This window comes from Rhinolophus ferrumequinum, chromosome 9 (genome assembly GCF_004115265.2).
Source record: "Rhinolophus ferrumequinum isolate MPI-CBG mRhiFer1 chromosome 9, mRhiFer1_v1.p, whole genome shotgun sequence".
Classification (NCBI taxonomy): domain Eukaryota; kingdom Metazoa; phylum Chordata; class Mammalia; order Chiroptera; family Rhinolophidae; genus Rhinolophus; species Rhinolophus ferrumequinum.
Genome location: NC_046292.1, coordinates 157,308 through 171,539, shown reverse-complemented (window position 1 = coordinate 171,539; position 14,232 = coordinate 157,308). Strand labels below are relative to the sequence as shown.

The window sequence follows — 14,232 nt, the reverse complement described above, 5'->3', positions numbered from 1 at the left end:
CTGCTTCGATCCCAGCGGGGCCTCCGCGCCCCCGCGCGCGCCCGGCGGCCTCGATTATTTACAGTCGGCTCCGCAGCGGGGGCGGCGGCGCGGCGCCGTGATTGACAGCCCAGCTCCCGGCGCTGCTCCCCGGCAGCCGGCGCCCCCTCCCCCGCGCAGGCCAGCGGAGCCGGCCCCAGGCAGGGCAGGGAAAGCAATTAAAAAGGAAGATTTTTAAATTATTAACATTTGGTGAATTATTCAGGCTCTCGGTGCCTGAGACTGCCCTGGGGAACAGCGCCTCGTGTAAGGAGAGGAAATCCTGCCCCTTTCTCAACAACCCCTCAGCTCCAGCCAGAAAAGCCAAGCCGCCCCAGACTGGGCTGGGGTCTGCAAGGTCAGGATGCAGCTGGGCAGGGCGCCCCCGCGATGGTGGGTGGGACTTCTAAGTGAGAGGAGGCTTGGACAGATGGCTGGAGCCGGTGCACAGGATGGCGACGGCGCCTCCAGCTGGGGCCTCGGAGTACCATGGAGGTCCTGGAGGCTAAGTCCCAACTGCCTGCCCACTCTGCCTTCTGGACGTCCACCAGTGGACTTTTGGGGGCTGACTGCTCCCCTCCTCTTGGCCCCTCCTACCCGAACAGCCACGGGCTCCCTGGAAGAGGCGCCCTGACCTGCAGCTGGAGTGGGAAAGCTGCAGCACACAGACTGGGGTCCGCGGGAGACAGCTTGGACCGGTTCAACCCCCACTTCCCACTGTCACTTGGGCTCACCCGAGACTCAGTTTCCTGCCCTGTGAAATGACAGTGCCTACAAGTGGTCCTGCTTGGTGGGAGACAGTGGGTGTGGGGCAACAGGAGACACAAAGGGGGACGCCCAAGATCTACCCAGACAAGTGGTTTCTTCAGGCAGAAGTGGGAGGCTCACGTCTCCCTGCCCACCTACAAGGGGCTCCTGGGGGCTGAGGGGCCGCCAGACCCGCATCCAACCTCAGCCTTGGTGTCAGCAGTCAAAGACCCCAGGGCTTCTTTTCAGGGTGAGTAGCGGCCTCCAGGAACAGGGAGAGCCCAGGCACATACCATGGCTGGGGAGGCCCAGGTGGTAGAGACGCTGGGGGTCCTCCAAGGTGCCCGCCTCACTGAGTGCACACACCAGCCGGCGGTACTGGTCCTCGGGGGCCATACTGGGCCCTAGTTCCGGCAGCAACAGAGTCTCTGTGTTGGGGGAGCACACGGTGAGGGGTCTAAGGTACACCCTCCCGCCTCCAGGGACCGCACCCCACCCCCATCCCCCCACCCCCCGGTAGGGCTCCCACCTTGGGGAGACTTGCTTCGCGCCTTCTTCTCCAAAGGGTAGTCACTGCTGATGTGGGGGGAGCGACCCAGCCTCTTGCCCAACAAGTCACCTGGGGGAGGGTAGAGTGAGCCCCACCCTGTGTCTCAGGCCTGGAGGGGATGGAAGCTGGGAGGGACAGGGAGGCCCCAGGCTGGCCCCAGGCCCAGCTCAGCCAAGAACCACGGCCATCACTGCTCAGGCGCCTGGTCGCATCAAAGCCTTGCCAGCTGGAGTCCCAGGCCTCCTGCTGGAGGACAGGAGTGGGGCTGGGGCAGGGAGAGGGCATAGGACAGTGCTGACACTGGTCTGGGGAGGGGGTAGATGCAGATCTGTGCTGACAGCCTCAGGTTGCGACTCAGGACCCCACGGGTGCCCTGCTGTGCCCACCCAGCCAGACTGGTCTGTGCAAACGAAGAGGCCCACTCAGCACCCTGGAGAGCACAGGAAGGCTTCTCATTTGACCGGGCACTACTACCTTCTCCTCTCAGGACAGGTGAGGACCAGCAGGGCAGGGTCTCAGGCTAGGGTGCCCCAAACTCTTCCTGCTCAGGGAGGTCTCTGGGCTGTAGGACCCCGAGGCCACCTCAAGGCCCCTGAGGTTGGGCCCACCTGCCACATGCACCACTCCCAGGCCCTTCAGCCTGACCACACCCCTCGCTGCCCACAGAAGGCCTGAGCCACCCGGCCTTGCCTATCACAAGCCTGCCCACCTGCTGAGCGAGCTCTGAGCTCTGGAGGGCGCCCTGAACAGTCCACAGTTGTGCACAGCCCCCACCACACACCTCCCCATGGCAGAGCAGTGGGGGAGCACAGGCCCTGCCCCCCTAACCTCTCAGATCCCATATCCAAACCATACTCATCCATCTGCCAGAGCCAGCCCCTCTGCACCCCAGCCCCTGGCACCCTGAAGCCATGCTCTGTCTCTTGAGCTCAAAGTCTCAGCTCAGCAGTTGTCCTGCTCTCCCACCCCGAGCCCCCTGTTGGCCCCCAGACACCGGACCCCTCTCCATCCTGACGAGGCTGTCTGGGAGGGTGGGGTAAAGAAGCCACCTCCTCGGTGACCCCAGCTCGCTGTGATACCCGGGTGAGGGGGTTCTCCAGAAGCCCTGCCATTAGCTCCAAAGCCTAATTCTTTTTCCTTATTCCCTTAATCTGTCATTTTTATCAGACCGGGAAGTGCAGCACGATCAATCTCCACTTTACAGCTGACAGAATGGTGCTAATAACTTATCGATCTCGGCCACCTTGCTGCCACTGGCCTGGGCCCAGCAGCCAGCCCCATGCCCTGCCCGGTCCCTACCTCAGGGACCCACCAGGAGAGGGGCGGGCACCACCAGCATGAGGCCCCCCGAGGAAGTCCGAGCTGGCCCCCCCAGCCCCAGAGCCTCAGGGCCCCAGTCAGGAGGGCCGACACCCAGGGTGGCTGCACACTCCTTTCTGGTTTACAATGACCCAGGGCTCGCACTTCGCCATGAAGTTTCCCATTTTCACAGTGGGAACAATCCACTTTCTGTTAGGGGTGGATGGGGGGTACAGTGAGGTCCTGCACCCGTGCTCGGTGAGGACCACATTCACTCAGGCACACAGCCATGCAGCCACAAGCAGATAGTGACCAGAAGCCAGCATGGACCCACTCCCGGCCCTCACTACTCAGGGGCCAGGACAAGGGCCAAGGGACAAGAGGAACCTACATTCAGTGCTTGCACGGGGCACTTCCTGCCTAGCATTTGAGCCAAGGAGCCTCCATGCCTGCCCTGGACCTCAGCATGAAGCGAGAGAGGGGGCAACACCCTGACACGGAGTGTGGCACGATGACACCCAGATTCGGGGTGCGGGCCATGCTGAGGCCCAGGCACACAGCTCTGGCTGTGAGCAGGGCTCACGTGCTGCTGTGGCACACGCACAGAGTGCCAGGCGCCTGAGGCTCCCACGTGCGGGAGCAGGGGGAGGGCCGGCTCAGAGCACCTCAGCCATTGCGGGGCTCCTCCCGGATCAGGCTTCTCCGATCGATGGCGCAATTAGATTTTATCAGCTGCCTGCTCAGCTGCCTCCCACCCCACCCCCACACGGCACAGGCAGGCCTGGGGGCCTGACGGTAGACCACCCCTGGCCAGCCTTCCTGAGAAGGCAGCCACTGCTCAGCATTCACAGGACAGCAAGGGACCTCCACAAGCTCCTTTCACACCCAGCCCCCTCAGCTGTGTTCTACTCTGCCGTCCTCCAGGGGCCCCGTTCTCTGAGCTCCTGGGCCAGCTCCCTCTCCCCAGCCCCTTCTCTCAGGTGACAGACCCGGGCTCCGTGGGTGCCACGCATGGCATCTCCAGGCACGCGTTTCTGAGTGAGTCGGGCCTGCACATCCCTCCGTCCTGTCTTCCTTCCTCTGTCCCTGTGAGGAGTGGCTGGCGGTGGCTTCAGCCACTCCAAGCCCATTCAGCAGCAGCCATACCACGTCTACCCGTCTGCCCAGCTGGCGGCTGGGATTAACACAATTACCATCACACGGAGCCCCCCCCCCAAGGGGTGAGAAGCCGGCCTCGCCTCCTCCCACCTCCTCACTGGCCTCCCTGGCCGCCTGCCAAGGCTGCTGGGGGTGGCAGCACCCTGACTCGCTGAGCGCTGAGCGGAGACACTGGGTGGGCAGGCGGGCTGTCCCCCACCGAGCTGCTGTCCCCAGGCACCTCACCTGCGGCCCCCAGGCCGAGGTCCACGCCGCCTCTCTGGAACTCACAGCGGCTCTGATGCTCGGGCATAACGAGGTGGCCGCCGTGACACAGGCTGGAGACGAGGGTGGGGAGGTCGCTGTCCTGGCTGCAGCAACGCGAGAAGGGAAGGGAGACCCTGAGAGGCCGTGTGCGCAGCGGAAACGTGTGCCTGACCGAGCACAAGTGTGCAGCGCGTGGCACCGGGGCACAGCATCTCGGTGTGGTAATGCCTCTTGCATGCCCCTGCGTGTGGCCTGTGACACCACGTTTGTGAACGTCCCCTTAGCAGGTCCCAAGAGAAATGTCTCATCACCCAGGACCTGCCCGTTGTGTGCTCTCCGTCCCCAGGGAAGGTCTGTGTGCAGCCTGGCCACACTGTCTCCAGCGCCACCAGCTACCAACTGCATCCCTGCCGCCTACTCAGAACGCAGCGAGGCACCCACCAAGGGAATAGGCGCCCAGAGAGTGCACCTGTCACACTCATGTCCTACATCACTACTGCACCAGCTGCTTTAGGAAGAACGCCACCCATACTGTTTCAGTTAAAACTAGCAACCACCCGTGGGCCCCCAACTTCTTCAAGTCAGGAACCCCAGGGTCAGGCCAGTCCAGCAGCGGAGGAGATGCCAGCTCGAGGACACAGGGGCACAGACGCACAGACAGGCAGGCACAGCAGACGGGAGCCTGGTCCCCTGGTGTGCTTATGACACTGCTCTCTCCAAGGCCACCCACTTGGAGCCAACACATTTTACTGCTTTGCTCCCACACTTCTGGCCCTGCTAAATCAGCTCAGTCCTACATCACAGAACCCCAGGCAGGAGAGAAACAAGAAAAGCCCCGAGCGATGGGGGTTCTGAGAGCATGTCCCTTAGCACAGACAAGGGTCACCTGCCACCTTGCAGCCTGGAGTCCCAGATAGTTAGTACAGGACGGACAGCCCGGTGCCCCACCAGCTAGCCCCTCGCTCCCTGGCCCACCTGTAACAGAGCAGCCCTCGGCCGCTGCCAGGGGGACCTCTGTGGAGTGACCTGGGAAACACCCTAAGCCTCATTAAATAGCCCCAGGCCTGGGCAGCTGCCGCTAATCCTCGCTGGCACCTAAGCAGATCAGTTTCAGCACAGGGCTTGGGCTCCCTCCCCATCCCCCCCAGGAGAGACAGGCAGAGGCCGGGTGGGAGCAGGTCCTCCAGGGTACTAGCTGGCAGCCCTCCCACCCCCTCATCCTCATCAACGCGGGGGAGTCGGCGGGGGAGGGGGTTCAGAGGGCTGCTGTCTCAGCACCAGGGAGGGGCCAGGGCGTAGAGGCAGGATCAAGGTTGCCCTGAGTTCTCCCTTGAGGGGACCTCCTTCTGGTGTCCCCAGACTCCTGGAGGAGGTGAACCAACTCTGGGGAGATGGGCAGGTGAAAACAGGCCCCCTCAGTTTGTTCCCCCCGAACCCTCAGCCCAGCCCCACACAGGAACTCCCACGATGGGGTCTTTCACTTGCTGGTTGGTCATTCAGGCCCCCACTGGGTGCTGTGGCCTCATGGAGGTGATGCCTAGTGGGGATCAGGATACCCTGCTCTCTGCCTTGGGGGTTCACCTGGCCCTGCCCAGGAAATCCTGCTCTGGGCACTGAACAAACTGTGCCGGAAAGAACCACAAAGAAACTGCTCACACCAGACAAAGCGTGTGAGCCCTGTGCCTGGCACCCAGTGGGAGGTTCCCACAGCCATAAAAACACCCTCACGTCACCTGCAGGGAGGAGGCCCACCAGGGTCTCAGAGGCTGCCCGTGGCTCTGGGGGGCAGGGCGTGGGACAGCAGATGACCCAGAGGTTCAGGGACAGGGGTGAGTGGAGGAGGGTATGCTGGGAGGCTGGAAGGAGAAGGACCTGACCCCAACTCGCCTTGAGGGGACCCTGGGCTCCTTCAGGCCCCTCAGTGACCACCACGCTGTCCAGTCCTTGCCCATCTCCTGGCCAGCTAAGGACGGCAGGGTCCACGGCGCCTACCTGCTGCCCCACGCCTGGGGCTGAAAGGGGAGCTCCAGGCAAGCAGACTGGTCCACTATAGGGTCAGACGGACAGAGGGACGGGGATGAATAGACAGATGATGGACAGATTGATGATGGAGTTAGACGAACAGACAAATGGAGAATGACAGACGGAGATGGACAGACAGATGGAGTGAGCGGTGGTGGCAGACAGGCATTATGGGACAGATAGACGGGGCCCGAAGGACAGACAGGAAGAGATAAACACGGAGAGTGTGGGCTGTGTGAGGCTGGGCTGTGTGCCCTCCCTGCACAGACGGGCTGGGGCACACGGGCTGTGTCCTCTTGGCCACACCCCCACCGCAATCTCCCCTCTGGAAAAATCCAGAAACTCATCTATGGCATTTCTAGGGTCTGTGTCTGGACACTTAGGACCGTGTCCCACTCGCCAAGGCTGCAGGCAGAAGGAGCAGCCCCTGGTCCCCGACAGCTTCTGCTGACAGGTCATCCTGGGGCTTCCCAAGCACAAGCCTGGTAAAATGTCACCAGTGCTCATGACAGTTCATAAAACCATCCGCTGAGCGGGCACCTTCAACATGGGCTGCAAATAAGTTTGAAGATGTTTCATTGTAATCTGGTTCCAGGACCCAGGCGTTCTCCCAGACACAAATAACAATACGCCTGGCACAGAGCCAGGCCGTGCGTGGGGAGGAAAAGCCTAGAGAGCCCGGCCAGCTGGCCAGTGCAGGAGGCTCACTGCCCACTGGGCCCCCTTCCTGTGGCCGCCCCAGAGACCCAGGGGAAGGCTTGATCCCACTGACCAGAGGCCACATTCTGGAGACCACCCACGACGGACCATCCCGTCTCTCTGGAACACGGAACCTCGGTCTCCCCAATGCCACGCCCCCCAATCTCCTCATCAGATCCCTTCATTTTTATCTCCCTCCATCCTGCTTCCACAGCCTTAATAAGAATGGACTAGAGCAACCCCCCAACCGGCTAGGCAGAGCTTCCAGAGGACCTTTTCAAAACATACCTGGTCACGCTCCTGCTCAAGAACTTTCGGTGGCTCCCCACTGCCTGGAGAAGTGCACAACAGGCCCACCATCCAAAGCCCTTTAGTACCTAACTGAACCACACCTGGTCGCCTCCCTCTCCTCCTCCCCTCCCACATCCCCGACCCTCATTTCTCAATGTCTTTGCAGAAACCTCACTACTTCCCTAGTGAACTCCTATGCATCCTTCAAGACCCCTCTCCCATCATCATTCTCACCTCCTGGTGGGTCTCTGGGAGGGTGGGAGGGGGAGGTCACGGCCTCATCTTTGGGCAGATGGGCTCAAATTGCCAGTCTCGTGTGGGAGGGGGAATGCACTCTGGCTCCAGGGTTGGGCTGCCCAGAATCCACAGCTGTGCTGCTGTGAAGACCTGGGCACAAGTTGACAAACGGACGGACCACAGACTAAGGAGGGGAGGAAGGGCGGGAGGCTGGAGAGATTTAGAAGCAGACCAAGGGGAAGCGGAGCAAGACCATCCTGCCCGCACAGGACCCTACCTGCAGGACGTCTCTCGGAAGGAGATGTTCACGTCCCAGTGGGTGTGGACTCTGCAAGGAAAGAAGCAGAGAGTCAGCGTGGCCTGCAGGACCTGGCCCCTGGACAGCAGGGTGAGTGTGTGGCATGTCCCCATCTGCCCCAGAGCACCGGCACCGAAGGCACTGGGCTGGCTCGGACTGTCTCCAGGGCCATCTGGTACCAGTTCAACAGGCCAGCAGCTGCCACTGGGACAGGCTCACGGGGCAGGAGCCAGCTCCAGACCTCAGCAGACAAGGGGACTGGGACACTTTGAGCCGAGGCCGCCGTATCTCTGCCTCTTGTTGCAGGGGCCCAAGGGGGCTCCCATGTTGTGCTTCCTCTGCATGTGAGTCATGAGACTGAACCCAAATTCCTAGTGGCTAGAGCTGCCCCAGCTAGGCTGGACCCAGGTCAGGCACTGATGGCTGAGAGTCAGCCCAGGTGAGTGTAGGTCCCCAGGGCCCAGCTGCTGCCCACTCGCCTCCCGAAAGTGACCACCGCATAGCGGAGGCAGTAGGAACGCCAGGACTCGGAGCCAAGCAGGAAACAGCTGTGCCCTGTGCCCACCTCCACCCACAGCAGTGTCCCTGGAAAGAACGATGGGCTGAGGGAGGGCAGTGGTGCCTCCCTTTGGCAAGCGTGAGTGTGGGGGCTGGGAGGGCCAGGAGGTGTTCTAGGGTGGGAGAAACGGGGACATGTTGAAAGACTCAGCAGGAACAGAAAAGGCCTGTAAATTCTGGGGACGTACAGATGCGGATGGACAAAGAGGTGAGTGGACAGAGGACGTTTCTCTGCCATGAGGGGAGCAGGTGTGAGGTCAGAAAGGGGTGGCCCCAAGCCTGGAAGGGACAGTGAGGAGCCAGGAGAACTGCCAGCTGTCGAGGAACGTGAGCTTGAGTGTCTGAGGGCGGCTCCCCACATGTTGCCTGCTGTGGGGGGACCAGGTACCCCTTCCTGTGTCCCCCCGACTGCCGTCCTCCTGAGCCCCTGGGCGGAGCCCCCTCCCTACCTCACACCAGCAGGCCTTCCCCACATGGAACCACATCGACCCCTCCCTGGCCCACCACTGGTGGTGCCCACTCCCCAGCAAAGCAATCGAGTCCTGGCTTGGCCCTTGGTTCCCATGTGGGGGCAAGGTGGGCTCTCACCATGGTCCTGTGAAGTCCAGGCTTTGTTTCAGCTGCGGCAGGTGCTGACTTCCCAGGGCACAAGCTAAACTCAGGCCGTCCCCAGGGAACCCCCCAGGCCTGGACTTGCCTTCAGCTGCCTGGAGCCCAGCCTGGATGTCCCCGCCCCTGCCAGAGCCCGTGTGGCCTCCACCTGGTCCTCAGTGGAAGTACCTTCTCTTCATGATACGAACGGGAGCGTCGTTCTCCTGCTTCAAACCCAGCTGCTGCCCACAGGCCGGGCCACTCCCATCACTGTCTCCATCACTGGCTGAGAAGCTGGGGGTCAGTTCCTTCTTCAGAACCCGCGCAGGGGGCAGGGCAAGTGTCCTCTTGTCTGCCAACCGCCCCCGGTTCTGGGCAGAGTGGGAAGAGGAGAAGGTTAGGCTCCTCAGGCCCTGGGTGGCTGGCACCCCAGGCCTGACCCCCAGGCAGTGTACAGGTGACCGAAGCCCTTGCTCAGATCAAACAGGCACAGCCACTGGCCAATGGCCCCCACTGCCTGGAGTGGAGGGGCCTCCAGCCTCCAGGACAGGCTCCAGGGCTGGCAGGAGTCACAGCTGACCAGGGGCCAAGATGAGAGCAGGAAGGCCTCTGTCGGTCAGAGCCCTGCACAGACCACCTTCCTGCTCAACCCACCCTGGACCGCAGACCGGGCTGAGGCTGGGGCTGTACCCCGGTCAGGCTGCTCTGGGCACTGCCTCGTCTAGACTGCACACTGCAGCCCAGCTCCCTCCATACCCATCAGCCTGAGTGTGGGATGCCCACTTTCCCAGCTCCTGTCACTGTTCAACATGTACACCCCCGATGTGCACGTCTGCCTGGCGACCCCACTGAGATTCTGTGAAGCCCCAACTGAGACCAAGTCCGTTTCTATTCTGTTAGTGCCAGCAGAGCCCAGCTCAGAGGGGGTCCAAAGCCTGAGGCCTGAGCCTGCCAACCCCTTTCAAACTGCAGGCTGAGGGTTCACAGGTCAGCTGGCTAGGAACCCGGACCATCCAGATCCTTTGTGCCAGGAGCCCTGAGAGACTCAGAGATTTTCCCATTGCCCAGTGAGTGTGTGAGTGCGGTGAGACTCCCAGACATGGAGAGCAGAGCGGGAAAGCATGTCCTATGCATGGCAAGGTCCCCACGCACCACGGGACCCGCCAGTATCTCTAGGTCCTGCCACCCCAGGGGAAGAAAAAAAGTTGATGATGACTTTCTGGTGGGCAGGAAGCTTTTTCGTATCTAATAACAGGTTAGTGGCTCAGGGAGGTGGCAGGGGCCTTGGGATTCTCTCATCTTTCCAGTCACCAGGTCCTCCTTTGAGCCCTGCTCTCCTGCTGCCAGGACTCAAGGAGCAAAGGGTCAAGGAGGGACCGGCTGCTCCCTGGACTGGTCCTCCTGAACCTGAAGGGCAGCTGTACAGCCATCATGGTTCTGTCCTCTAGAGTAAAGGCTTTCTTCAGACCGACAGCCCATCCCAGCCCCAGGAGCCACCGTCTCCCTAAAACTGCTCCAAGAACCTCCTGGGACTCCCTTTTCACTGCACACACTCCGTGGGTTGGACTGAGCAGCCCTGGGGCCTGGCAAGGTCTGAGGGTAGGAGTGGGCCAGCGGTGGCCCCTGCAAGACCCTGGCCGTGGCTCTGTGCTACACCAGCAACAGCGGAGCATGGCTGAGGCTGCAGGCGTGACAACCCATCCGGTCCCTGTGCCTCTTCCTGCAGCCACTGGGCTCCACAGTCCTCCACCTGTGTGGCGTGTACTCTGCTGGGAAGTCCGCTCAACTCTGCTTTTCTCTAGCCTGCTGTAGCCCAAGCATCAGGACCTTCCCCCCCTGCCTTTCGGTTTTTGTTAAACTCTCGTAAGAAGAAAAGGAAATGCGTGGCCCTCTGCTTCTCATCTGTAGGACAGGAAGGAGAGGGAAAAGCTGGTGGTTGAGGCTGCCACTTGGGATGATGGTAGACCAAATACTCTGGCCAGGGTGGTTTTGGGGGGTGCTCCCATGGGAGGGCCTCCGGACGAGGGACTGGAATGGACAGCACTGACGTTGGCCAAGGATAGAAACACAATGCCTGCCATGTACACTGGAGACCTCAGCCCTCACCCCTGCTCAGCAGCACAGATGTGAACGCTGGGAGCTGAGCCTCTGCCCCAGCCACATGCTGGCCCCTCAGACTTCAAGGGTGTGCATGCAGAGGCCGTTTGCATGGCTGCAAGACCCCTGTGCCACGTGCACCCCCAGTCTGCCCCGGGATTCTCTGTGAGTGTGCACAAACCTGTGGACCTGGCTGTGGGGTGGGGGAAGCCAGTCTCTGTGGGAAAAGTGGGGGCTGGAAAGACAAGGGGGTCCAAGAAGCCTTCAGGGAGGGGTGCAGAGGCAGGTGCGGGAGCCACCCCTCATGCAAGGCAGGCACCTGGGAGCCCCAGACAGACTGTGTCCCATGTCCCTGTCTGAACCCCCCCTCCAAGCAGTGCCCCCAGGGGACTGATGCGTGGCTCAGGCCAGCTCCTCCCACCGAATGGCCTTGAGGGGCGCAGAGGACCCCTCTGGGGCACCATCTGCTCAGGAAAGAGCAGAGGTGGAGAGAGAACCGGGCCTCTTGCCCCAGGAAGGGATGGGGGACTGTAGGCCTGTGCACGGTCTGTCTCCGGAGCTCCTGCATTGGACAATGTGTGGGGTGGGACGCGGCTGTCCCCTCCCCCTGCCCAGCTTGTGTGTCTGACCTCGTGTCTGTCTTCACAGTTGTGTCTGTGGCTCCCCAGCTTGCTCAGGGAACCCGCCCCAGGGCCCCTGCGGACCCCAGGACATCTGCCCCACCCCACTGCAGAGCCAAAGAAAACAAGCTCAGGCACGGCAAGGGGCCCTGGGTCCTCTCAGGCTCTGCCTGTCCCACCCCTGCTGAGTGGTGCCAGGAATGGCAGCACTACCCCCACCAGTAGCCGCAGCTCTGACTGCCTCCCCCCCCACCCAGTGGCTCAGAATCGGTCCCTTCAGAATGCAGCGTCCTTCTTAGATCAGTCCTCCCGGAGAACAAGCCCCCCAATCTCCCCTCCTCCCGTAGGCCATGAGTGGCTCAGTTGGGCCTACACGGGCCGGGGACACACTAGCCTCTCAGTTCTCTTGATACCAGAGACCCACACTGCAGAGATGATGCCCCAGGCACTCCTGGGCATCCAGGGCCCAGCCCTGGGCATCCGAGACCAGACGCACCTCACTCACACCCAAGCCTAAAATACACATCCGGGCCAGCGAACATTGTCACGTCCCAACAAGCATCACTGTAGGACCAGCCCCTCTTCCTACCTGGGCTGGACAACATGGTGACACCCCAGCCTTGCGACAGGGCAGAGTCCCCAGGCCCCATGACTCCAGGGAGGATGACTTCGGGAGAAGCAGCTCCAAGGCTCCGGAGGGAAGAGAGGGGGCTCCAGGTGCCCCAGGTTGCCACCCCCTATTTGCCCCGGGGGCTCCCTCCTGCACAGGGGTAGGCCTGAGGCAATGCCTCGGATCCCACAGCACACACACAAACCCCACAGACCCGGAAACCCCAGTTTTCTCTCACCACCGGGGAGGATATCCGACAGCCCGGACAGTCGCAGATCGGAGGATGCACCTGCAGAATCCCCTTGGACATAAGCGTCTTCAGACTTTTCCCTGCGAGGAGAGCCGCGGCGGGACGGGTGAGGGAGCGGGCGGCGCAGCCGGAGCCCGCGCGCGCGCGCGCACACTTCCGGGCGCAGCCAGCTGCAAGGCCGGCCCCCTCCCGGCAAGTGCACGAACACCCACCTGTGTCCGACTTCCGAACCCGCCACCCAGCCCTGCCGCCCGCTGCGGTGATCTGCAGAGCTCAGAAACTGACGAGGGGCGGCCTCCTACCCCCTCCTCCCGCGCTCCACCCACTCCAAACGGCCCGCGAGGACCCGGACCCAGGCGGAGGAAGGACGAGCCGAGCGCAGGTGGGCCGCGCCGTCAGGACCTGGGGCTGCGCCTGACCCTGCAGCGGGAAGAGGGCGGCCACCACGGAGCCACAAACCCAAAGTCGAGCGACACTGGGTCCCCAACTTTCTAACTCCCCCCATCCCGGCGCCTGGCGCTAACCGCGCTTCCCTCGCGCGCCGGCTCAGGCGTCTGCCCGTCGCGCCTTTGGAGCCAGACTCCTGCAGGAGCCCAAGCAGGCTGCTCCCAGCCACCGCAGCTCCAGCTCTGTGCGCGCCCTCGCCCCGACGCGCGCCCCCGCGGCCCCTACCTGCCAGCGCCACCCCTACGCCTTGCCCTTCCCTCCAGCAGTGCGCACCCGCACCCCGGCCGCATGGGTGCCCCTCTTCTCCCGCCAGAACTGGTGGCTCCGCGCCCGGGTGTGTGTGTGTGTGTGGTGGCGGGGGGGTGTCCTGCCCAGCCGGCCCCCGCCTGCTCTCCCGAGTTCCCATAAACTTCCCCTGAGCCTCAGGAATCCCGCAAAGACCTTCGGAGCAGAAGGAGCGGCCAGCTAGTGCTCATCAGAGAGCCAGGGCACCGCGGCTGGAGCCGGGGGAACCGTGGAGGCCGAGGGCGCTCTGCCCGGGTCCACCGAGGCGACTGCGCTGCGGCGGGGGGCTTGGGGGTGGTGTCCCTGCGGCAGCCCCGGAGTCACAGCGCCCTCTCTGGGCGGTGATGGAGTCTCCCAGGTGGCAGAATGAGTGGGGTCCGGACCCACGGCTCTCCGGGAGCAGAGGGGAGGGACGGTAGCGGCCCGCGTCCCCACCTCGGGCGCACCTTTGTGGCGGATGCTGCGTTTCCAGTCCTTGGCCGTCTCGCGGCCGCTGACGAACTGGAACTCGTTGGGTGTGAGCCACTCGCCGCGGTGGCGGATGGACGGCCCCTTGCTGCCCTGGCAGAGTTTGCGCACGTAGAGCAGCGCGCGGTTGGCACCGCACTCCACCTCGATGCACGGCTCGCCGTTGTCCAGCAGCGGCTGGAAATCCGGAGCGGCGGTCGCAGTGCCCGAGAAGCGCTCGAGGGCCAGGGGGTCCCGGGGCAGGTGGAAGTGTGGGGCGGCCTCGTGCAGGCTCAGGTAGGCGCGCGGGGCGCGGAGCGGCGGAGCCAACAGCGCCTCGTAGCCGGCGGTCGCAGCGGGGAGCGAGGCGGCAGGGGGCAGGGCGGCCACGGCGGGCAGCGGCGCCAGGTAGCCGGGCAGCGGCGCCACTGGCAAGGCGGCCAGGGTCGGGTGGAAGGTGGCGAGGGCCAGGGCCAGGTCTTCGCGGCCTGGGAGCTCCTTCTTGACCGCCGGCATGGCGGGCTACTGGTCCTGCAGCCCGGCTCTCTGCCGCCAGCACAACTTGTTCCGGCCCAGGTCGGAGTTGGGTCTCGAGGGCGGGGGGCCCGGGAGGTGCCTGGCCGCGCGCCCGCCTTTCCCGCTACTGCGCCCCGGCGCCGGCAGCCGGGCCACCTCGGACCGCTGCCCGGCCGGTTGGCGGGGCCTCTGCTGCCCGAGACATGGTGCTACTATCGATCCCGAATCGACGTGCCGGAGGCCGCA

The 14,232-nt window shown here is 63.3% G+C and overlaps 1 protein-coding gene across 1 annotated transcript in view; it reads right to left on the bottom strand.

Moving 5' to 3' along the window:
- Window positions 1–14,232, bottom strand: part of SAMD11 (sterile alpha motif domain containing 11) — an 18,506-nt gene extending 4,274 nt beyond the window's left edge. The window contains exons 1-7 of the mRNA XM_033115786.1: window positions 13,470–14,232; window positions 12,280–12,371; window positions 8,904–9,085; window positions 7,545–7,595; window positions 3,998–4,122; window positions 1,295–1,384; window positions 1,059–1,193 (exon numbers count right to left, since the gene is read on the bottom strand). Of these exons, the coding sequence (XP_032971677.1) occupies window positions 1,059–1,193; window positions 1,295–1,384; window positions 3,998–4,122; window positions 7,545–7,595; window positions 8,904–9,085; window positions 12,280–12,371; window positions 13,470–13,986 (1,192 nt within the window). The 5' untranslated portion in view covers window positions 13,987–14,232. The remainder of the gene's footprint in view (window positions 1–1,058; window positions 1,194–1,294; window positions 1,385–3,997; window positions 4,123–7,544; window positions 7,596–8,903; window positions 9,086–12,279; window positions 12,372–13,469) is intronic.